At 41.9% G+C, this 23,058-nt stretch overlaps 1 protein-coding gene across 4 annotated transcripts; it reads left to right on the top strand.

The window, feature by feature from the left end:
* Nucleotides 1–2,645: 2,645 nt before the first annotated feature.
* Nucleotides 2,646–22,947, top strand: LOC108270205 (TOG array regulator of axonemal microtubules protein 1). 4 transcript variants are annotated; one of them, XM_053682510.1, is made up of 19 exons: nt 2,646–3,255; nt 6,144–7,335; nt 7,658–7,721; nt 9,544–9,736; nt 9,995–10,086; nt 10,179–10,349; nt 11,947–12,012; nt 12,134–12,324; nt 12,805–12,928; nt 13,050–13,167; nt 13,385–13,490; nt 14,837–15,072; nt 15,518–15,676; nt 15,803–15,959; nt 16,081–16,193; nt 16,296–16,467; nt 16,735–16,954; nt 17,717–17,803; nt 21,578–22,947. In XM_053682510.1, the coding sequence occupies exons 2-19, from the start codon at nt 6,199–6,201 to the stop codon at nt 21,847–21,849; spliced, it is 3,678 nt and encodes a 1,225-aa protein (XP_053538485.1). In that variant the 5' UTR covers nt 2,646–3,255; nt 6,144–6,198; the 3' UTR covers nt 21,850–22,947. The 4 variants fall into 4 exon arrangements, with proteins under 4 accessions (XP_053538485.1, XP_053538483.1, XP_053538484.1 ...); XM_053682508.1 differs by lacking the exon at nt 2,646–3,255 and adding an exon at nt 4,326–4,555; XM_053682509.1 differs by lacking the exon at nt 2,646–3,255 and adding an exon at nt 4,824–5,580.
* Nucleotides 22,948–23,058: the final 111 nt, after the last annotated feature.

The raw sequence follows: 23,058 nt of genomic DNA, 5'->3' as shown, positions 1-23,058 counted from the left end.
CAAATCGCCCATAGTGTGTGAATGGGTGTGTGATTGTGCCCTGCAATGAGCTGTCTCCTGTCCAGGATGTCCACCGCCTCGACAGGCTCCACGTGACCCTGTGTAGGATAAGAGGTACAGAAAATGGATGGATCGATGGTTGGATGTCCAGGTACCATTTACTACAGAACAAAAAGTCCATGGGGTAGAGTTGGACCTGATCCAGCTTCTCCTATCTGGATACAACTTGCGTTTCAGGCTGGATAAGTGTTTAATGTGTTTTGAGGTTGTACAGCATTGTGTGGGGTAAGTTTATAGGAGAAGTCTCAGACTATCTCCTGGACTTTTTTTTTTTGCAACAACCACTGAAAATGGATGGACGCAAAATATTTGATGGTGAATTCGCATTCAGTGTACGGGTACAATTATTAAGTTGCCTACAGGATATGCCATGTGTATTGACAGGAATGTTGGGTGTGTGGGTGTTGTGCAGAGAAATCTAAGGTCTGTATTTATATGCCTGTGTATAAATACTCCTAGGTGTTGACCTGGTTGAGGGCCCGAATGGTCTGCAGGAAGAAGTTTCTCCTCATTCTCTGTGTTGTAGTAGAGCTTTGAGGGCAGTTTTCCCCAAACAGTTTATTATTTTTTTTAGTTGTACAGATTGAACACCTGATGTTAAGATAAATTAAGGTATTATCTGTATGTGTTACTATTTGTCACTTGATCTGAGTTTGGCTTTGATCTGAGTCTGATTATAAGTCACTTTACATTCATTGGACATTATATAGCCAAAAGTATGTGGACACCTGACCATTACACACGTGTGTTTTTGAACATCCCATTTCAGATTTAGTCCCCATTTGCATAAATATTATAACCTCCACTCTCCTGGGAAGGTTTTCCACTAGATTTTGGAGCGTGGCTGTGGGGATTTGTGATCATTCAGCCACAAGAGCATAGTGAGGTCAGGCACTGATTTTTGGCAAGGGGGCCTGGGGCACAGTCGGTTTTCAAATTCATCCCAAAGGAGTTCAGTGGAGTCGAGATCGGGGATCTGTGCAGGCCAAATCGAGATCTTCTGTTCCAACCTTGGCAAACCATGTTCACAGTGTCACTGTCATGTTGGAACAGGTTTGGGCCTCTTAGTTCCAGGGAAGGTAAACTGTAATACTACAGTATACAAATACATCCTATACAATTGTGGGTTTGGGTAAGAACCACATATGGGTGTGATGGTCAGATGTCTACATACTTTTGGCCATATAGTTTTTTCGATTGATACTTGGCCATTTCACATGTTACTTTAACACAATGCAATACTTTTTCCTCGTGTAGGCCAAAAAATTTTTCCTCTCTCTTTCCCCACTTACTTATATTGTATGTTGTATTCTTTTTGTTCAATTTAACTTGAGTAACCGCATTATCGTCCCTGCTGAAACCTTGTCCTTGTAATTGTCCTTTACTGGTAATTTGTTGTCATGTTATGTCTAGTGGATACAACTGAGGCCCAATAATGGTAATGGTTTTAATGGTTAGCTGATGTTTTTCAATGGTAGGAAACCTTTAGAATTTCTGTGATGATTTCTATTGTTTTTTGTTTTTGTTTTTTTTCTTTCAGCAGGGCTGGTCAGGGTTGTGGTGGATCCGGAGCCAATCCCGGCAACACTGGGCGCAAGGTGGGGAGAATTGACCCCGGATGTGATACCAGTCCATGCCAGGGCATCATGTACACACACTCACACACTAATTCACAACTAGGGTCAGTATAGCGTAGCCAATTCATCTACCTTTGTGTTTTTGGAAGAAAACCAGAGAACCCAGAGGAAACCCGTAGGAAGACGAGGAGAACATACAAAACTCCACACAGACAGTAACCCTTGAAGCTGTGACATGCCAATGCACCACTCTGGCACCTTTCATTGAATTCTTAGCATTTATTTTAAACTCTTGCGTTGATGTGAGGCAGGGGCGGGGTGTTTTGAATATTCTGTTACACTTCAGGAATTTACCTGAATTGTTCCACAATGTATGTTTCGACATACTTTGCACATGATATATAATCCAGACTAAATTGGACACTGAGTGTGCATTTAAAGTCCCTGCAAAGTGCCTTGATTCGTGCAGCATTATTCAACGTGTTATACACTGAAACAGGAAGTCAGGGCAGGACATATCAAGTGGCTCCTCCCTTCTTTTTAAATAGCCAATAGCGTTTAGCTTACCCCTCAGCCTGGGGTTAAGTCGTACTTGACAGTTAAAGTCAGATGCACACTGTGCGATTTTGAATCCATGTCACCATGTAGGATCTCAGTTGTCATTAATATCAGACTGTACAACAGTCAAGACGTGAAAAACGGATGCACGTAAGAAGACTCGTACGGAGTAGGAGAAACCACACTATAGTCTCTGCCTCACTGGCAGAATTGAACTGGAGGAAAAATTTGATCGCAATGACTATTAATCAGCTGTCGGAGAAGGTGTCAAACTAGTGATCAAAGACTTTTGGCCTAGGATTAGAGGAATCATTTAGGATTCTCAAAAATTGTCTCAGACGACCAAATCGTGGCCAAAATCGTACAGTGTGAACCTGGCTAAAGTTAGTACCACGGATTTTTGTTAATAATGTTGGGTGGGCGGGACACTTCAGATTCGAGAGAGTGTTTGATTGGACAGAACATCTTATGAGAAACTGAAGTGCAGAATGATGTCATAAAAAAATGGTGGTCGAGAAAGAGAGTAAATTTTGAATGCATATATCTTCTAAATGCAAATGTCATTGTTTTGGAGCACACTAGCTTATAGACAACTTTAAAGCGAATATATTCATACTAAAAGATCTCAAACTTCAATTTTGATGTCATGGGGACTTTAAATGCAGGGATATGGATGTAGATGTCACGACAACAGCGTTATCGTGTACATTTTTAGATCACAGGCCATTTTTTTTGTTGGGCTTCAATGAAATGCTAGCGGTTCATACAAATCCCATAGTTCTCTGCAGGAGTTGAGCTCTGGTGCTTCCAAGTCTTGGCGTCACCATGGAAGCGATTGGTTTGTGACATGCTGCGCCATTTTGATTCCAAACACACCACCGGGAGCGTCGTGGAAAAGATATGTGTATATATATGTGTATATATCAACCGTGGACCGCGAATAAAACTGCAAACAAGTTTCCAAGCTTGAGCGCCTCGAGTCTGGACTTAAACGCCTTGTGTGCTGCTTTACAGTCGGCGACTGCGCTTTTTGTAACGCTGCTAATTCACAGCAACGCTGGTATGTGATGCCTGAAACTGCATAGCGGTGTGTTTGTGTTTGTTCAAGTTAGGCTCGCAGCACGCAAAACACGCTGCTGAACATAATTAAGGTGATATGTTTGTTTGTTTTTTAGTTGGAATTAGATTATAACTAGTTTATATTAGAAAATAGTATATATAACCTGCAGAAAGAGATGTTAGGTATGATATTTGTGTTGTAAATGATTCTGGATTTTGGTTTGTATTTTGTTGTATTTTTTATGCTTGTTACATTTGACAGAATGTTTACAGATGTTTTACTTTAAAACTAGAGTTAATATTGTACAGATTTACACTGGCACTTTTGTTTTAAATATGTAAAGGCCTATAACTTTGCTGTGATGGAATAATTGATTCACTGTGACAGCATATGAGTATGCTTACTACTTAATTTCCCAAGGCAATGTGGCCAATTTTTTTTATTTATAACTTGTAGGGGAAAATAATTTTGTTGTTGTTTATTTTCAAGATTTAAATATTGTACAAAAACTGCAGTTCAAAATAAAAGCTAATTGTCTAACAATATTGTTGTTGAATGAATTCATTTAATAAGTGCCATAAAATTAACAAAAATATGAAAGCTATAAACTACTGAAGAATATCTAATTATAGCAAATTAATTTTTAAATGGTTGTCAAATTAAAAAATTGTGTTCATAATTATGGTAATTAAGTGCAGAACACTTAAATTCCTTTTAAATAATGGGGGAAAAACTAATTGGAGCAGCTAAATTTTTAAAGATGTGTGTTTATGCTTGATTAAGTAAGTGTTAATTGGTAATACATTTGACTGTAGATGAAAAGGAAATTTGTCTAACTCAATATAGTTTGTTGGTTGAACTTAATTTCATTAGAAGTCATCATAACTCAAAGTTTTTTATTTGTTGAGCCTGACCATTTGCTTTTAGCGTGTATCTTAGTTTTGAAGCTGTGATCTAAGAAACACCAATATCTCTGCCGTCGCAGAGGCGAAGTTCCTGGAACAACTTATAAGAAATCGCTCCATGTAATACTTCTCGCAGTGTAATACATGCATTTCTTATGTCATCGACTCGCTTCCATAGAGACAGCAATACATACTGCCTTCATAAAATTCTAATTCTAAATTCTTGTTGATTCCTACCAGTCAGTAGTAAGGCTGCATTGGTCTTTCGTTCTGCACAACAAAGGACAAAAGGTCCTCCAGTTTGCTTGTTGTCCAGTTCAACTTAAAAGACTCGCGCAGCCCAGCCAGGTGATGCCAAATCGTTGATGAAATTAGACAACACTCGTCCTCTGAAGGTAAAAACAGGTTTATTATAGAAAGATGGTTAATACAGGATAGAATAAAACAGGATTGAATAATGAGAGCACTCTGAAGCTCTTGTGCTGAACCACTACTATATATATGAAATGCAGAGCATGACACACTTCTGTATACCGATAAGCGGTTTGAGGCAGTTCAAACCAGGGAAGTCACGAGAACCGATACTTTGGTACCAAGTCGGAACCAACATTCTTAAAATGTAATGGTACTTGTTTTTCTGCAATACTGTTGGAACCATTTCTAAAGGAGGTACCGAGGTTGATGGAGGCAGCAAATACGTGCAAGTGTTTTAGTCGGTCCACAAGTGGTGATGAAGAAGAATGCCTACAAGCACACGGGAAAAACTACAGAAGATTAGCTTAGCTTAACAAGTTTAGCTCCGCCCCGACTCATTGAGAGGAAAAGAGAGGAAAGCTAGTATCGGTTTCCGGTGTGCAACCAATGCTATCGTTCATTTCAAACAAAGCGAGGAAACACCTGGAATTTGGCGAAGCACCTGAAAGACGGTCCTATATTATATTTGTTTGAGGCAGCTGGCATTGTGGCCGTGAAACCAGCTAACGTTATGCTCCTTGTAATGTTTGTGATAGCCAGTTATTTGTTAACGATGCTAACACATTGCAATGTTATAAACCACCTCCTAATGGGCCACCATGCATCGCATTCAGCCCGTGTCCTGTCAGCAAAATGTAGCCTAATGTCACTAATAATTATTCAAATGTTCATGCTTTTAATAAATCTTTTTGGCCTGCAACCATATCAGTGAATTTAAACTCATGCTTGCATTCAGAGTATAAATTGTGTGTGCGCGCTCACTTTTAGGAGTCCACCTTCACTCATTGTCAGACAGTGTTTGATAACTAAAATTCTCCCCCTCTCTCTCTCTTTCTCTCTTGCTCTCTTTCTCAGTATCAGCCAGAGGAGGATGTCGTCCAGGAGAGTTTATAATTTAATTTTTTTAATTTTATTTTTATACCACACCGTGGTATCGACTTTATCGGTAACGACTACTAGATTTTTGGTATCATGACATGCCTAGTTCAAACAGGCTTTGTTTCAGGGTCTTTAATAATTTCCCTCACATTTTAAAAGCATTGTCGGGATGAGTATTATAGGCTTGGCAACATAGCTAGCCAAACTTGCCATAAACAATGTTAAGCGGTTCCTATGTCCGTTATATTGCTTGGACCTGGGTAGTCTTAAAGATGACACAGTTAGCTAGCTAGCTAACTAACCAGGTTACTGAGACTAGCAGGTTGAGTTGGTTCACATTGAAATGTGCTAACAGTAACCCGAATACTGCAGTGCCTAGAATAAAAACTGTAGGGTTTTTCCCCTTAGCTTATCATCATATCACTGAAGCTGGCAAAGCTACAGGTTGTTTAGACATATTTACCTACGTGTATGTTTACTTACTTTGCCACCATTCAGTGGCGAAATATCAGTGCGTTGTTGTTTGTATTTTGTTCCTTTACTTCCCCCTCAGCTGTATTTGGCCAGGGTATTGATGTATTTGGCTTTTTTCAGCAACTTGACTTGTTTTTTTCTTTTCTACTTGTTTAGACCTCTTTCTTGGTGACCACGTTCTGAAATCTGTGCTCACACAGGCCTTGTCAAGATGCGCTTGATAAAATCTCAACATATACATGGGCTCTTACAAATAACCTCAAATAGTAAGCTTGGCCTTCGACAGACTTTGACGTCGTCGTCATCATCGTCAATGATGATTTATGGACTAATACCTCCGGAGTTACACGAACAACTCCTTGATCACAAGAACTACCAAAATCGAACGAATGGGATAGAAGAGCTGAAAACCATCCTGTCTGAACTGGACTTGAAAACCATTTCGTTTGACAGTATTGTGGAGTTCATTTACTTTTTACGCAGGCTCCTGGACGACACCAACTTTAAAGTCTTGTACGGCACTTTACGGGTCCTGAACCTCCTTGTTCAAAAGCTGGACTACGATGTGGACCGATATTACAAACAGATCACGCGTGTGGCCCTCAAAACCCTGAGGGACACGCGTGCCGTTCCTCGGAACGAATACATGAACATTTTTCAGCAGCTCATGAGGATCGTAGGACCGCAGAAAGTTCTGGACCTTGTAACGGGACACTTGAAGCACAAAAACTCGAGAGTAAGAGAGGATGTTCTGAACATCGTTATAGCTGCCGTGCTGGCGCACCCCAGGAAAGACTTCAACATCCCGCATCTGTGCTTTCTGGTCGCTCCTTATCTTGCAGACAGCAAGAAGAGGGTGCGACACGCAGCCCTGGAGCTCTTCGCTGTTTTCGATTACTGTCTTGACACGGGCAAGAAGCAACCTATCATGAAGGCTATAGACAGGGTGGAGCTCACCGGTAACTCTCAGGGCCTTATGGCTGCCGTACAGGCACGAAGGGCCAGGCACGTTCTTCCTCGGCTATGTGAGGATGGTATGGTGGAATACGCACTGGTTATCCCCAAACCTGGCCAGCGACGCACGCCCCAGTTCGGCTCCGGAGCCGATCTGGAATGGATCCTTAACGGAGGCAGATCGAATAGTGTGAGGAGTCACAGGACGAACGTGAACTCGGAAGGGCTGAATGCCTACAGCAGTCTTGGTTCCCTGACTGATGAGATACCATTACAGAGGAGGATAGTGAGTGCCGGCAAGGGCAAAAACAAGCTACCCTGGGAGAGGTCGAGCCTCCCGTCTGCAGGAAATCAGGAGCCCTGCAGCGCGTTGAATGGAAAGTTGTCCGACAAGGTGAGGGATTCGCACGTCTTTTAATGTTGCGTGCAAAAAATGAACAATTTAGAAGAATGGTCAGCATGAGTCAGACACTTAATACAGGTGATGTTTGGTGTCCAAAGAAATAGAAACGTCATAGGAACATCAAATCGCGTCTACTTTTTGAAGTTTATAGTTCTATTTAGGAATAATCCATGGTAATGATTAAGACTTTTGGTGGTATGTCAGTCAAATTAAATCTAAAATAATTTAAAATCATTTATTAGGCAAAGAAATGTAGATAATAACCAGGTCTATGTTGCTGGTTGGTAACTAAATAATTTTTTTGTTGTTTTAGTCAAGTCTTGAAGATCTCACTACCTCCATGAAGCTGAATCAGGAATCTTGTGTCACACAGTCTGGTAAGTCCATGTCTTCCTGGAAGTTTTCATACTGTACATCTCTTCATTTCTTTGTCCCTCTTTTTCTTCATTAAGCACTATGATGTATTATTTATTTTGTGCAACTGAACTTGTAATTGTTTTTATTTTTATTTTATCAGAGCCAATGATGTTTTTTAAGTGAACACTTGCCTAAACGTTCTTCAGTCCCACTCCACTTTTTCAGCACCATAGTGTTGTCAAGTTCATTATTTTCTCCTGCTCTAATACATATCAGCTTGTTAACACCTCTAACACATGATCACCAGCTCCTTCTTCAGTTTTGTTGAGTTGGAGCAGGGGAATATTGTCCGCGAATGCTATTTCTGGGTGACTGGAGGAAACTCCAGCTAAGCCTGGCAATAAACAGACTTGTAAAAATGTGGGAAAAAAATGAAACTGTAAGGCGATGTTTATTTAACACTTGTGGAAGAAGTCTCAAGTGTCAGTAAGTCAGTGCCATGAGGACAGATTGCTTTACAGACAAAAAAAAGACAGGCAGTTGAAGGAAGACCTTTTCTTGCTGCTTTAATGTAAGTGATGGGAACAGGAACTAACTTGTTATGCTTGAAATACTTAAAAGTAAAAGTCCTTCATTAGTAGATCGAAATTTGTGACGGGTGGCAAATTGCAGTGATACAAAAGGAATGAAACATTGAAGAATGCACTGTTATTGAAAAAAAATCAACTTTGCGGTGCTACCATTAACTCTGCTTCATCTATCACACCAATCTACTGCTGATTATCATCCTAGAACAGCACATTGCCGTCATATTTTATTAATTAATTATATCTTGGAATATCTTAAGTCTTGCACACATCACGTCAGTATTCATCGGTCTCTGTCATGAACAGACTGTTTCCTACTGTTTAGATTTGGTGATTGTGGGTTGGTGCATGCCAGTTCTCCCAGGGAGTTACAGTTTGGACAATTTGCATTACGATTAGACTTATTTCCTCAAATTGAACATACACTGGGTTGTATTCAAAAGATCTGTATTCAGGCTTGTGCTCAACTGATGCTTAAATTGATTAGTTGTGGCTTTTCTTGTGTAGAACGTTCTTAAAATGCTTCTAGGGTGTTCTTTAAAACAAGCCCAAAGACATTCAATTAATAATTCAAAATACATAAAATATAAGTAGACTAATGATATTATGCAAAGTAGTAAGTAAGTGTCCAATAAATTTGTACTAGTTGGCAAATATTGAGTTTGATTTGTCATGAATAATCCTAGTCATAAGCTTATTTTTACACGTCGCGAGTCCACTTGGGTAATGTTGAACTTTACGTAGGAGTCTTGTGCCTCCTGTGAGCGCTGTATTAATAAAGACACTAAAGCACCCCGACATTGATGTCTTTGAGACTCCCAAGAACAATCCAAGATTCTCTTTGAAATAAACCAGATGTCAGAACGGAAAGTGTGCACGTTATGTGGTGGAGAACAGACAGCAAGTGATGGCTGTCGAATTTGGGTTTACAGTCCTCGTTCCAGTATCTGGCATGGATCAAAACTTGCTCCTTTGTTTGAATACACTGCTGATCCATACGTGACAACACATTAATTCGTATCTGAAAATCCTGTCGTTGTTTGCAGCACTTGCAATTATGTAACTAAAAGGTAATGTGAACCGATTTTTTCTCTCATACAATTTATTATTAGCAGAACCGCTTCAGTCCCACCCGTCTGGCCGGAGGAGAGAAACTGCAGTCAGACTTCGCCTTTTTTCAGACTTAAAAAAAACGATAGAATTGTCAGTTATGTCTTTGCAAACATGATTATTAAAACGATTCGTACCGTTGCAGGTGTTCCCAGGACAGATCAGCTGCTAGGCTCCGGAAATTCTAATGTGGAGCAGGCTTTTTCTCTTTCGTCCAATCCCACTCCTCCTGGCTCCTTTCTGTTGCCCTCCTACCCTCTGGCCATGCTGCCAGGGGTCCAGTTAACTCCCACGCTGTGTTCTCCTACCACTCCCACCATCAGTGGCACCAAGAGCAGGTGCAAATTTATCATTTATTTTTACTTATTTGCTTGTATAGATTAGTTTTTGGAGATAACCCTGTTAAGTGAAACCTTATCTAGACATACAGTAAGATACAGAAGTATCTGCAGTAAATGCAGTATCTCTGTGGAAGTACAGCTTCCATAGAGATACTGCATTTATATGTGATTCTACACAGTATACGCCATCAATACTGGATAATTGGTACATCAATTAAAAAGCTCATTGTCTCATTCGTCCATTCATGACCGCAGCCCTGGAAACTCCACATCAAAAACATGTATCCCCAGACTGCTGTCGGAGAAAAAGAAAGCTCCTCCTTCCACCATGGAACCAAGTCCTCAAGGTATCATCTCGCCGAAGACACTCTATATTTCTGCTGTGTAGAATGTGTTAAGTGTGTACACGTTTCAGATCTCCGTGTGAACTGTATCACAGGTGTCCAACCGCAGGAAAAGCTTCTTTCTGATGCGAGTGTCAGTGTTGTTGGTCAGAGAGTGTCTTACTCTAAGGGAGCAGCAGCGGAAGAAAAGCGAAGAGAAACGTCTTCGCCTCCCCACGTTAGACCTGCAGGTCGCGAACCACTCCGAGCTTTAAGGCCTGCCAAAGGTGAATTACTTAATGTTGCAGGTGCAGTGTGTAATTTAAATCAATGTGTTTGTACACCTATGTTTTTATTTTCTCTGTTTCCCCAATTAGGAGCCCTAGGCCTATTTATATAATATATTACATATCTGTGAGTGGCAAAAGTATGTGAACCTTTCATTTCAGTATCTGGTGTGACCCCCTTGTGCAGCAATAACTGTAACTAAATGTTTATGGTAACTGTTGATCAGTCCTGCACATCGGCTTGGAGGAATTTTAGCCCGTTCCTCAGTACAGAACAGCTTCAACTCTGGGATGTTGGTGGCTTTCCTCACATGAACTGCTTGCGTCAGGTTCTTCCACAACATTTCTATTTAAAAAACTTAATGTCAGGACTTTGACTTGGCCATTCCAAAACATTTAACCGTTCTATGGAATGGCACATGTGCTTGGGGTTTGTGTCTTGCTGCATGTCTCACTTTCTCTTGAGATTCAAGTATAATTCAGAATTCATTGTTCCATCAATGATGGCGAGTCGTCCTGGCCCAGATGCAGCAAAACAGGCCCAAACTATGATACTTCCACCACCATGTTTCACAGATAGGATAAAACTCTTATGCTGGAATGCAGTATTTTCCTTTCTCCAAATATAACGCTTCTCAGTTAAACCGAAAAGTTCTATTTTGGTCAAATCTATCCACAAAACATTTTCCCAATAGCCTTTTGGCTTGTCCATGTGATCTTTAGCAAACTTCAGACAGGCAGACAATGTTCTTTTTGGAGAGCAGTGGCTTAGTCCTTACAACCCTGCCATGCACACCATTGCTGTTCAGTGTTCTCCTGATGGTGGACTCATGAACATTGACATTAGCCAATGTGAGAGAGGCCTTTAGTTGCTTAGAAATTACCCTGGGTTCCATTGTGACCTTGTGGACTATTACACGTCTTGCTCTTGGGAGTGATCTTTGTTGGTCGACCACTCCTGGGCAGGGGAACAGAATTGTTCTGGTCTTAAATTTCCTCCATTTGTAGACAGTCTGCCTGACTGTGGATTGGTGGAGTCCAAACGCTTTAGAGATGGTTTTGTAACCTTTTCCAGCACCATCAACTTTTTGTGAGGTTCTCAGAAATCTCCTTTGTTTGTGCCATGATACACTTCCACAAACGTGTTGTGAAGTATAATATTTTTGTCTCATTTGTTCAATTGGGACCTTTGTCTATGTTTAGGACATCATAGAAAATCCAATGATGTTTTGGGTCATAATTATACAAAAATATAGAAAATTCTACAGGGTACACAGGCTTTCAAGCACCACTGTGTGGTTTTATTTACGTTTATCTGGCCTAGACATTAGCTTTAGCTCCTGCTGGAGCAGCGCTCCTCAGCTATGTCCCTTTCTCTTATAAGACGTTAAGAGAATGGGTCGTAATTAGAGTTTGTTTCACAGGAAACAAATGACTCACAGGAGATTTGGATCACAGGAGATTTGGATCACAGGAGAATGAATCACAGGAGATTTGGAAATGACTTTTTGTTAGAAACTTTGCTCTCTTTACATGTATCATAAAGTGATGAAATATAATCATCAGTAGTATTTATCACTTTCTCTTTGTTTTTCAGAATCTCAGGTACACGGCACGAAGACCACCCCTGTTAGTGACATGTCTGAGGGAGTAGTTGGGAAAGGTTAGTGCAAGCTGTCTGCTTTTGTGATAAAAATCCTTTAAATGTTTATTGTGAATTTTATAATTGACTTTTGACCCTAAAAATGAAACATCTCTTTGTTCAACCTCCCACCCCCCGGCAGGAGTTTTTGGCTCCATGGTCCTTCCAAGCCGACCCAAAGTGGCAGCATGTCCTGAGCAGGATGAGTCCATAAAAAAAGCCTCATGGGAGCCACCAGCTGGAATATATGGCCATTCTGTCTCTGGAAGTCATGTTGATTGTGATGACAGCCCAGAACCTAATGAGGCAACGATGAGAATCTTTCTTGGTCAAGTAATATAAAAAATTCCACATTCACTGATTGTCAGCATTCACTCTAAGCTTGATCCCAACTGTTATTAGTATAACATGTTGCTTCATTAAAATATTTTAAGGGATTGGCTATAATTTTAGGGGTTTTTTTTGTGTGTGTGTGCATATTTTTGTTCACATATTTACTGCCATTTCAGTTCTGGTTTTGTGTTGGATGCAGAGCTTGCTCAGTACTCCTCTAGTTGTTGCTTAATTCTAATTTTGTATTGGATACTGCGTAGAATCCCAAGGCTTCCTTCCTGCTTGTCATTCAGCATTCATCAAACCAAAACATGCCCCCTAACGTTCTAGGCTTGTGTTGAAGGATATTTTGCCACTCAAATGAGGGGCGTCGTCAGTAAAACTAAAATAATGAATGAGAGGTGAAATCCTTCCAGATTACACTACAAATCCAGTAGTCTCTTATTACCACTCTTGAGCATTTGAAACCTGTAATTAAAGGAGAGGGTGAAGCTGTCCAAGATTGCAAGGGATAAGATGCGCCAACAAGCCCAGCCTACACCGCGAATGAGAATTAGACATGTAACATCTGAAGTGACCTCAGATGAAGCAGCATCACTGCACGGTAAGAGTTTGACTCACTGAATGCTCCTCGTCACGCTCGCATCGACTGGCAGAGATTCCGGCGTCACCGTAATTTCCCTCCTGTCCCCAGAGTTGCAACTGAACGGTACTTTCTGTTTTAGATGAAATCATACCCGTTACCCTAAAGAAGGATCCCAACGAGCAGGTGGAGTTGCGGCCATTCTCCAGACCGGAGCTTGCCCTTACTCAGAGCTTCAGACTGCTTAACTCGGATGACTGGTGAGTCCAGCACCTATAGAACTAGGTTACATCTCGTTCAAGAAATGTGTCCGTTTCTTTAAAACCGGGCTGCCTAACTCTGGTCTGAGAAGGTGTTCTGCCTAAATATGAATATGGTAAATATTAATGATATCTACCTTTTCATAACTAAACAGAGATCAGTTACTATAGCCTGCTTTTCCCAGCGTAGCAGTATAAATCCTGTCTCTACGTACAGGGAGAAAAAAATCGAGGGGCTCATGTTCCTGCGCTGTTTGGCACGGTATCACTCTGACGTGCTTAATAGTAGACTTCATGAAGTCTGCCTTGCTGTCATTCAAGAGGTAAGCCACTCTTTTATTTTTATTTTTTTGCTTTCTGCTTTGTACTACTAATATTGTGTACGGGTATTTGAGTTCCCGGTTAACTGTCTGAGACGCTAGTAAACGAATGCTTAAATCAGAATTTGGGTATTCGTTTATGCCGTGTGTCCAAATGAAGATAAGCTGCCTCTGGCAATGTTTTGATGCAGAGGATAAGCTGCAGTGTAGGATAAGATGTTCAAGGAGCTTAAAAGGTCTCTGAAAAGCGTTTTTTTTAACTGGTCTAATAAAATATTGGCTATTAGTCCACTTGTAAATATTTATTCAGAGGTGGGTAGTAATGTGCTACGTTTATTTGAGTAACTTTTAGAAAATAAAATCGACTTTTAAGAGTAGGTTTAACTGGTCGTACTTATACTCTTACTCAAGTTCGTTTTTAATCACAGGAATGTACTTTTACTTCACTATGTTCGGTGGCGTTCCTGTTAAATGTTAATGAATGTATGTAGTTTTAATAATTAGTTTATATCACGTATAATGAGGTCGCGATACGCTGCAGTGGTCTGATATGAAAATAAAGACTGTTGGGAAAATGTTTGTTTTTTTGGGGTTGTGTGTGTGAGATTTTGTGTTGAAAATGACAGGTTGTGTGTTATTATACCCAACACAGGACTGGGATACGCTGCTTCGTCTTGAATCCAGGTTTTATATCGTATAAACAGAACAGACAGACTTTCAAGGAGAGGCGTGACTTACAGTTCTCCATGTGGTCCGAGATTCAGGATTTTCCCTGCGTGTTAATCAGATCTGAAGTAACTAATAACCTGCTACTTGAGTCTTCTCATCGAATACTTTATTACTCTTACTCAAGTCATTATTAACATTTATCGTTACTCGAGTGATTATTTTTTATAAATAGTTTTACTTTTACTTGAGTGAACATTTTTGGCTACTCTACCCACCTCTGCATTCATTGCCACTGTGATTATATCATATATAACGTGTATTAATGAAATGATGTTTCACTCTGCAGCAGTTTATGAACTGTTTTAGAAGAATTGCACAAATAACCCGGTGTCATTGTGTTCTGACCAAAGAAGAACTTTTTTTTTCTTTTTGTGTGCGTTCCAACCATGGTCAAGGCTCTACCTGCTATTTGCGCCAGTGAAAGCTTTACGAAAATATTGCTTCTAGGGCAGAGAATGTTGTGTTTTTGTCGAAACCAAAAGACGTTAACACAACATAAAACTTTACAATGCCTGTATACGTTTAATTCCGGAGTCAATTGGATCCAGGTTATATTGGTGTTCGTATGATTTGGGGCAGTCTGCGTGGTATAAACCCTCGATGCGCCTTCTGTGCTGCAGGTTCGTAACCTGCGCTCCGGAGTGTCCCGCATCGCCATGGTGACTTTAGGAGAGCTGTACTCTGGCCTGCAGAAGGGAATGGACCAGGAGCTGGAAGCAACAGCCAAAGTTCTGTTACACAAAACAAGAGATACCAATGCGTTCATTAGGCAGCTCGCAGATGCCGCGCTGGGCAGCATGGTGCAGAACTGCACACCTACACGCAGCATGAACGCCCTGCTTGCTGGAGGACTTGGGTACGTTTCGCCAAGCTGTTGAAATACTAATCTCTGGCTGTAATCAGGACTGGTTTATATTCTTCCGGGTTTCCTGTGGGTACTCTGGTTTCCTCCCCCCAGTACAAAGACATGCACTGTAGGCTGATTGGCATCTCCAAATTGTCCAGTGTGTGTGATTGTGCCCTGCAATGGGTTGGCACCCCTTCCCTTCCAGGGTGTCCCCCATCTTGTGCCCCGAGCTCCCTGGGCACAGGCTCCAGGCTCCCCTGCGACCCTGGGTAGAGTAAGCAGTGCTGAAAATGGATGGATGGATGGACAAGTGACATGGAAGTCAACCAGAGAAAAATTGAAAACCCTACTCGCTTTTCTTGCGAAATCCAATTTTTCATTTATGTCTCTACATAAACATTCTTTTGTGAATCTTTTCGATTTCCTTCTCTTTTCTGGTTTCTGTTCCCAACAGTCACTTGAACGCAGCCGTAAGGAGGTGCACCGCTCAGCACTTGACTACTGTGGTCAAGAAGATCGGCACCGGGCGCTTATTGTCTGGAGCGAAAGATCTCACGGACCGAATCTTACCCGCTGTCTCCAAGCTGGCGCAAGACTCTTCACCTGAAACCAGGTTAGCGCTGTCTTTATGACATTTTTATTTGTCCCGCTCTCATACTCCACTACTGATTTAGTCTAAAAGCTTAAAAGTGTGTTAAGATTAACCGACGATATTTTTCGGGTCCGTTATTTCTCTCAGATATTTTGGCCGGCAAATGCTGCTGTTCTTGTCTTCTCACCGAGACTTTGTTAAAATGGTGGAAAAGTACATCCCTCCCAAAGACGTGGCAACCATCAGCGTCGTCACTCTGAAGACCAAGGTGTCTGTTCGGAACATCCGTTCATCTAAGTGCATGGTGATAGTCCACAGTAGTATCTATTCATCTGTTAAGATCAGAGCCCTCGTTAATTTGATCACTGTGTTCATTCACACATGACAGCAGTGGGGAGATTGATTTTATAATGGTGATCTTTTAGGGACCGGGTGAGATGCCTCAGGACACTCGTTCAACTCGAGGCAGGCGCTCCATATCTGGCGATGGAATGGTGCATGCCTCGTCTCTCACTCGAGAGCCTCAGATTTCCAGCAGGTAAATATTTGAACATTGGGGATTATAAAATGTTTCATGTTTTTCAGGCCCAGTTGGTTGATTTTTCCAGTTTTTTTCACTTGCATTTGTTCTATATTTCAGCAAAGACAACAGCAAAGCTCAGTTCCGCAGCATCACGGACAAGACTGAGTATGTCAAGCAGCTCAAAGCCCTGCTGGCTTCAAAAGACTTCCAGGAACGAATCAAGGGCATCGATCAGCTGGTGACTGACTGTGAGGAAAACCCATATATGGTCATGGGCAACATCTTCCCGGTAATTTATTCAGGCATCTTTAGATTTTTTTTTTTCTTTTTGTGCTTTAAGAAGTATCTGTACAAGAGAGAATAAAGAGGGAGGATATAAATAAACAAAAGCTAAGGGAAGACTTTGACAAACGGAAGACTTTGTTTAATGGATACAAATGGCTGCTGTATGCACGTGGGCCAATGGCCTAAAGCTACTTAATATTTTTTATATAATAAAGTGAACAGCTAAACTATAGATAGTATAGGTGTGTCACTGTTTCTGTATTTTGCCCAGGTGTTTGATGTTTTCAAAGAACGGCTGCAGGAGTCAAACAGAAAAGTGAACCTCTATGCGTTGGAGGCCTTACAGAAGATAATCACCTTACTTAAAGACAACTTGGCCCAAGCGGTCTATATCCTCGTCCCAGCTGTAGTGGACAACCACCTCAACTCGAAGAATAATGGCATCTACACGGCTGCGACAGGAGCCATACGTGCTCTGATCAATAACCTCGGTGGGTTCCTTTTTCTCCTGCACTTCGAGGTCTATGCAGAATGAAATGCCGTACACAATGAACGAAACCTGACACAGAGACATGTCATATTTTAAACAGTTTATAGTTACGTTTAATGTTGACGAACTTCATCTGCCAGACAAGTTCATGTTATCACTTACAGCATCAACAGTTGTTCCCTCACCAACCACTTTAAAAAAAAATTCTGTTTTATTCTTTTGCTTTTTATTGAAGTTAATCAAACAAACAAACGAACAAACAAAAAAGCAGCTGTCATGTTGTATAGAAACCAGAAACTCCAAGTGGTCTTGAAGACCATGGCATAAAAGTTATAGTTTTTTGTTTTTTTTTTATAAAGCGCTGATACTCGATACTTGGTCTATTACATTTTAAATAAATGTAATGTAAATTTCCTTATGGGAAATTTCACTATATCAGTGATTATACATTGTTAAATAAAAACACGTTGTTCTTTGTTTTTTTTAAAATTTATTCTATTTTTTTATCCATTTATCCTGCATACCAGTCCATGGGAATGAGCTGCTACTATATATTTTGGGATGCACTAGCGAGATAGTGGAGCTTTTTATACTTCTGCCAGTTTTGTAATTTGAAAAGCTGAAAGGCGTGATTCGTGTGTATGATGTGTGATTCATTTAGGTCTAATGATCATTCTGTTTAGAATTCAAATCAAGTTTCTGAGAATTCAGTTTCTGACAAATTCATATGTCTTCTCTCTCTTTGTTTTTGTTTATTTTTCAGACAACACTCTACTTCTTCAGCCGTTTTGCACAAAGGCGCAGTTTGTGAGTGGGAAGGCTAAACTGGACCTTGTCGATAGAGTTGCAGGTATGTCCAGGATGCTCAGAGTGCCTGGAGAAGAGTTTCTGTATGTTCCACAGGTCTATGTCAACTGTAACGTGTGGCAAGAAACATAATGGTCTAGTGATGTAGACCGTAAATTTCTAGAAAAATGTATGAAGTATGATGTTGGTAAAGATGGTTGTATTTGTGTTTGTAATGACTATTAGCTGTTGTGAGACCATATTCATAAATCAGCTTGATATCTAGAATGGAATTTCTTGTAAAGAAAATGAATAAAGCATGAAATGCAGTCATGGGAAAAAGAAAGTACACCTTCCTTAAATTTCTAGTTTTTTTATTTTTATTTAAATATAAGTTTTGTGGTCCTCGCTAACTTCTATTCAAATAAACACTAACCTTGGATTACAACAAAAGAAAATATTTATTTAAATATATTGTCTTTTTATTTATTTATTTTTTTAAACAAACCATTCAGAAATCAGTTGGGGAAAAATAAGTACACCCTGTAATTCACATAGAACTACGTTTAGCAACAGTAACTTAAAGTAAATCTCTTCTGTAGGAGTTTATCATTCTGTCACGTATCGTGACGCAACGGAGATGAGGACGGAAGCAATCGCAGTTTGAACAGGTTTTATTGAGAGACACAGGCAGGTTAATCCAGATCGTGATCCAAAGATGTAATCCAAAACATGCAAGAGGTCAGGCGATCGGCAAACAGGCATAAACGGGGCAAGGCAGGAAACTATGTCGTGGTCACGGAAAACAGGTCAAGATACAAAACATGAAATATAAGCTATGACTATGAACTGGGAGCGGAGAAACCGGCGTGAACTAAACAGAAGAATCTAAACATGAAACATGACATGGACAAGAACTATGACTATGGTAACGACTCTAAACTAAATGTATACTATATTGAATCGAATCTACTCTAATATTCTGCGCCGTGTGCTGGGAAGCGCATGGTATATATACATACATAATCAGCCTCGTAATGGCTGACGGCTGAGGGCAATTGAGACACACGACACCATAGCCAATGATGGAACAGGTAGGAGACATAACAAAACATAACAAATGCACGTGTCCAAATGTCACGAATGTCAACAAGGGAAAAGCCGGTGCTCGCGCACCTGCTCGTGCACACGCGCTCACATGCTCCACAGCACGCTGCTTAAAAGGGAACTCGTGACAACCTCCCAACAAAGGCACTCCTCCCGGAGTGCCATGAAAGACGTTCACAACAGAGCAGGAAAGCAGAGTGACGTCCTCAGCGGTGCATGAAGGCATAGTGACGTCCTCGGCGGAACATGAAAGCAGAACGACGTTCACAGCAGAGCAGGAAAGCAGAGTGACGGGCTCCACAGTGCAGGAAAGCAGAGTGTCGTCCTTGGCGGGACAGGAAAGCAGAGCGACGTCCTTGACGGAGCGAGGAAACAGAGCAACGTACTCAGCAGTGCAGGAAGGCAGAGCGACGTCCTCGGCTGAACAGGAAGGCAGAGTGACGTCCTCGGTGGAGCAGGGAAACAGGGATGTCTGCAGCGGAACAGGAAAGCGGGGCGAAGTTTCCAGCAGAGCAGGAAAGTGGAGTGACGTCCTTGGCTGAGCAGGAAAGTGGAGTGACGTCCTTGGCTGAGCAGGAAAGCGGAGTGACGTCCTCGGCTGAGCAGGAAAGCAGAGCGACGTACTCAGCGGAGCCTGCAGGCTGAACTTGGCTGGTCATGTCAGCAGACTGGGATGTGAGCAGAGCTTGGTTGTCTGTTTCAGCAAACTTGGGCGTGAGCATAACTCGGTTGTCCCTGTCAGCTGACTTGGGAATGAACATAACTCAGTTGTCCCCGTCAGCTGACTTGGGCGTGAACATAACTTGGTTGTCCCTGTCGGCTGACTTGGACGTGAGCATAACTTGGTTGTCCCTGTCGGCGCACTTGGGCGTGAACAGAACTTGGCTGTCAGTGTCGGCGGACTTGGGCGTGAGCAGAACTTGGCTGTCAGTGTTGGCGGACTCGGGCGTGAGCAGAACTTGGCTGTCAGTGTCGCCGGACTCGGGCGTGATGAACAGAACTTGGCTGTCCTTGTTAGTAGACTCGGGCTTGAGCAGAACGTGGTCGGCCATGTCGGTAGACTCGGGCTTGAGCAGAACGTGGTCGGCCATGATAGTAGACTCGGGGTTGAGCAGAACGTGGTCGGCCATGTTGGTAGACTCGGGAGTGAGCAGAACTTGTTTGGCCGTATCAGTAGACTTGGGCGTGAGCAGAACTTGGTCGGCCGTGTCAGTAGACTTGGGCTTGAGCAGAACTTGGTCGGCCGTGTCAGTAGACTTGGGCTTGAGCAGAACTTGGTTGGCCGTGTCAGTAGACTCGGGCTTGAGCAAAACTTGGATCTGTGGAGCTGAGACCCCCTCTTGAACCTCAGGCTGGAGCTCTGGTGCTGGGGCCTCCCTGTTGACCTCTAGCTGGAGCTCGGCAGGTGAGCCCACCTCGTGGGTCTCAAGTTTGAGCTCTGAGGTCGACAGGTTAACCTCCGGCTGGGGCTCTGATGCTGGGGCCTCCCTGTTGACCTCTAGCTGGAGCTCGGCAGGTGAGCCCACCTCATGGGTCTCAGGTTCGAGCTCTGAGGTCACCAGGTTGACCTCCGGCTGGGGCTCTGCATGAGTTTGCCTGTAGTAGTGGGTAAACGGCAGGGTAGGTTTGCCTGCCAGACTTACCCCCCCCAAAAGTTGTTCTAGCTCGACCCTCACCTCCGGACTCCCGAACCGCATCATGAACTCCCCCACAAACTGTTCTACACTGTCCAGGTTCCTACAGTGCTTATCCAGTTGGAGCTGCACCACTGACGGGCCGGTCCAAAGAACCGGGACCACATGAATCGGAGCCATTGCTTCTCCTCTGGCTTAGGGTCTAACAGGCTGGAAAAATAGAATTGACAGTCTGCCAGAACTTTTTTGTTTTATTGAGAGACACAGGCAGGTTAATCCAAATTGTAATCCAAAAACGTAATCCAAAACATGCAAGAGGTCAGGCGATCGGCAAACAGGCATAAACGGGGCAAGGCAGGAAACTATGTCGTGGTCACGGAAAACAGGTCGAGATACAAAACATGAAACATAAGCTATGACTATGAACTGGGAGCGGAGAAACCAGCGTGAACTAAACAGAAGAATCTAAATATGAAACATGACATGGACAAGAACTATGACTATGACTATGGTAACGACTCTAAACTAAACGTATATTATATCGAATTGAATCTACTCTAATATTCCGTGCCGTATGCTGGGAGGCGTGCGGTGTGTATATATGTATATATATATGTATATATATCTATCTATCTATATATATATATATATATATATATATATATATATATATATATATATATATATATATATATATATATATATATATATATATCAGCCTCGTAATGGCTGACGGCTGAGGGCAAATGAGACACACGTGACACCATAGCCAATGACGGAACAGGGAGGAGACATAACAAAACATAACAACTGCTTAAAGGGGAACTCGTGACACATTCTCTGATTTGTAGAAATGTTTGGCCCATTCTTCTTTACAACATTGCATCAGTTCATTGATGTTTGAGGGCATTTGTTTATACAGAGCTCTCTTAAGATCTCGCAACAGCATCTCAATGGGGTTAAGGTCTGGACTTGGCCAATCGAACATCTTGATTTTATTTATTTATTTATTTATGTTCTTTAGCCATTCATTTTTTCCCAATGACTGTATGTTCTATAAAATGACATTTATTTACACTCTGATTTCTGTTTCTTAGAGCTGGTCAGAGAGCTGTACCCCCGCAAGCCACAGCTGGTTAAACAGAAAGCACTCCCTCTGCTTTGGCATCTCCTGGGGTCCTCCTGCAAGAACGGCACAGTCCATGACCGGAGCGGCACCATGAGAGGAGCCACCACCAACCTGTGCCAAGCGCTGCATGCTCACATGGGCCCCATGCTGCTACATCAAGCTGCTTCACAACCTTCCAACATCTTCAAGAGCCTGAATGTGATTCTGCACACCTTCACACCCCTCAGAAATCCACGTTAGAACATATCCCCAGTTAATTGTATATCAGGTTTGAGATTCCCAGGAGCTCTGCTCTGAAGAGACAGCTCCACTTCAGCACCACCAATGTTTTGGACAGCTGGAGAGCACGTGGCTGCGGGGCCGCCGATACACACACGGCTGGTGGATGATACGCAATGCGGCAAATTTCCACCATCCAGCAGCATATGGGAGAGTATAAAAGGGCGATCCTCCGCTTGCAAAGGGAGAGAAGGCTCTCAGGACACGTGCAATAATCTGTGTTGTGTTCCTGGCAAACGACTCAGACGTGAGCGAAGACTCCGCCCCCTGGCTGCACCCACGGCGTTTTCTGATGGCAGAAAGGGATCCCTGCCACTCAGGAAAAACCCCAGCAGCCCCGCGGACGACTGAACACTTCACCTCACGGTCTCACTTCTGCACACACTCACACATGCGCACACATACACCCTCATGGACATTTTATATAAAAATTCAATGTGTGACCCCTAAGCCACCTTCTGTGTGTTTGTGCTCTGCGCACCGCTGGCTAAATTCCCTACACTGGTTGTTTTAAACCTTTTGTACATTTATGATATAAAAACTCTTTTGTATTGTATAGCTATGATGTGTGATGGCACATTATTAGCTTCATGTATGCTATATTATATTGCAGTATGTAATGTCTATATGTGTGTGTGTGTGTGTGTGTGTGTGTGTGGAGATGAAAACTCTATAACGACTTGTTAACTGATAAGTTGTACCTGTCCTACTCTCTTTTTGCATGACCAAATATAGAGGTGGAGTGAAAAGATTATATTTCTAGTACAAAAAGATCTATTTTGATGTATACAGAAATTAAGTCTGGATGTTAAGCAGCCATATTTTTGGTGGATGGTAAACAGGCAAAACAGAACCATATGATGAAAGCTAGCTTCATGCTAATAGACATATTTCTAGTCTACACATGAATTTATGCCCAGGTCTGTAATTCAGTATCGTGCCAGTCTTTAAATGCCTTTTTGGAGATATAATGTTAATTTATATTGAACATGTCTCTCAACATGGTGTACGACAAAGATTGATCTATATATTAAAATCCTTTGTTTCAGTAAACCTTAACGATTTGGTGTTTGCTATATATGCATGCATGCATTTTTTCGCCCCTAATGCATGTGGTAAGATGATAAAAATCAGAAGCTTTGACTAAAAATAGGTTGCCAGTAGAGTGGC

Source organism: Ictalurus punctatus, chromosome 9 (genome assembly GCF_001660625.3).
Source record: "Ictalurus punctatus breed USDA103 chromosome 9, Coco_2.0, whole genome shotgun sequence".
In the NCBI taxonomy this organism is placed as follows: Eukaryota; Metazoa; Chordata; class Actinopteri; order Siluriformes; family Ictaluridae; genus Ictalurus; species Ictalurus punctatus.
This window is presented reverse-complemented; position numbering and strand designations above follow the sequence as displayed.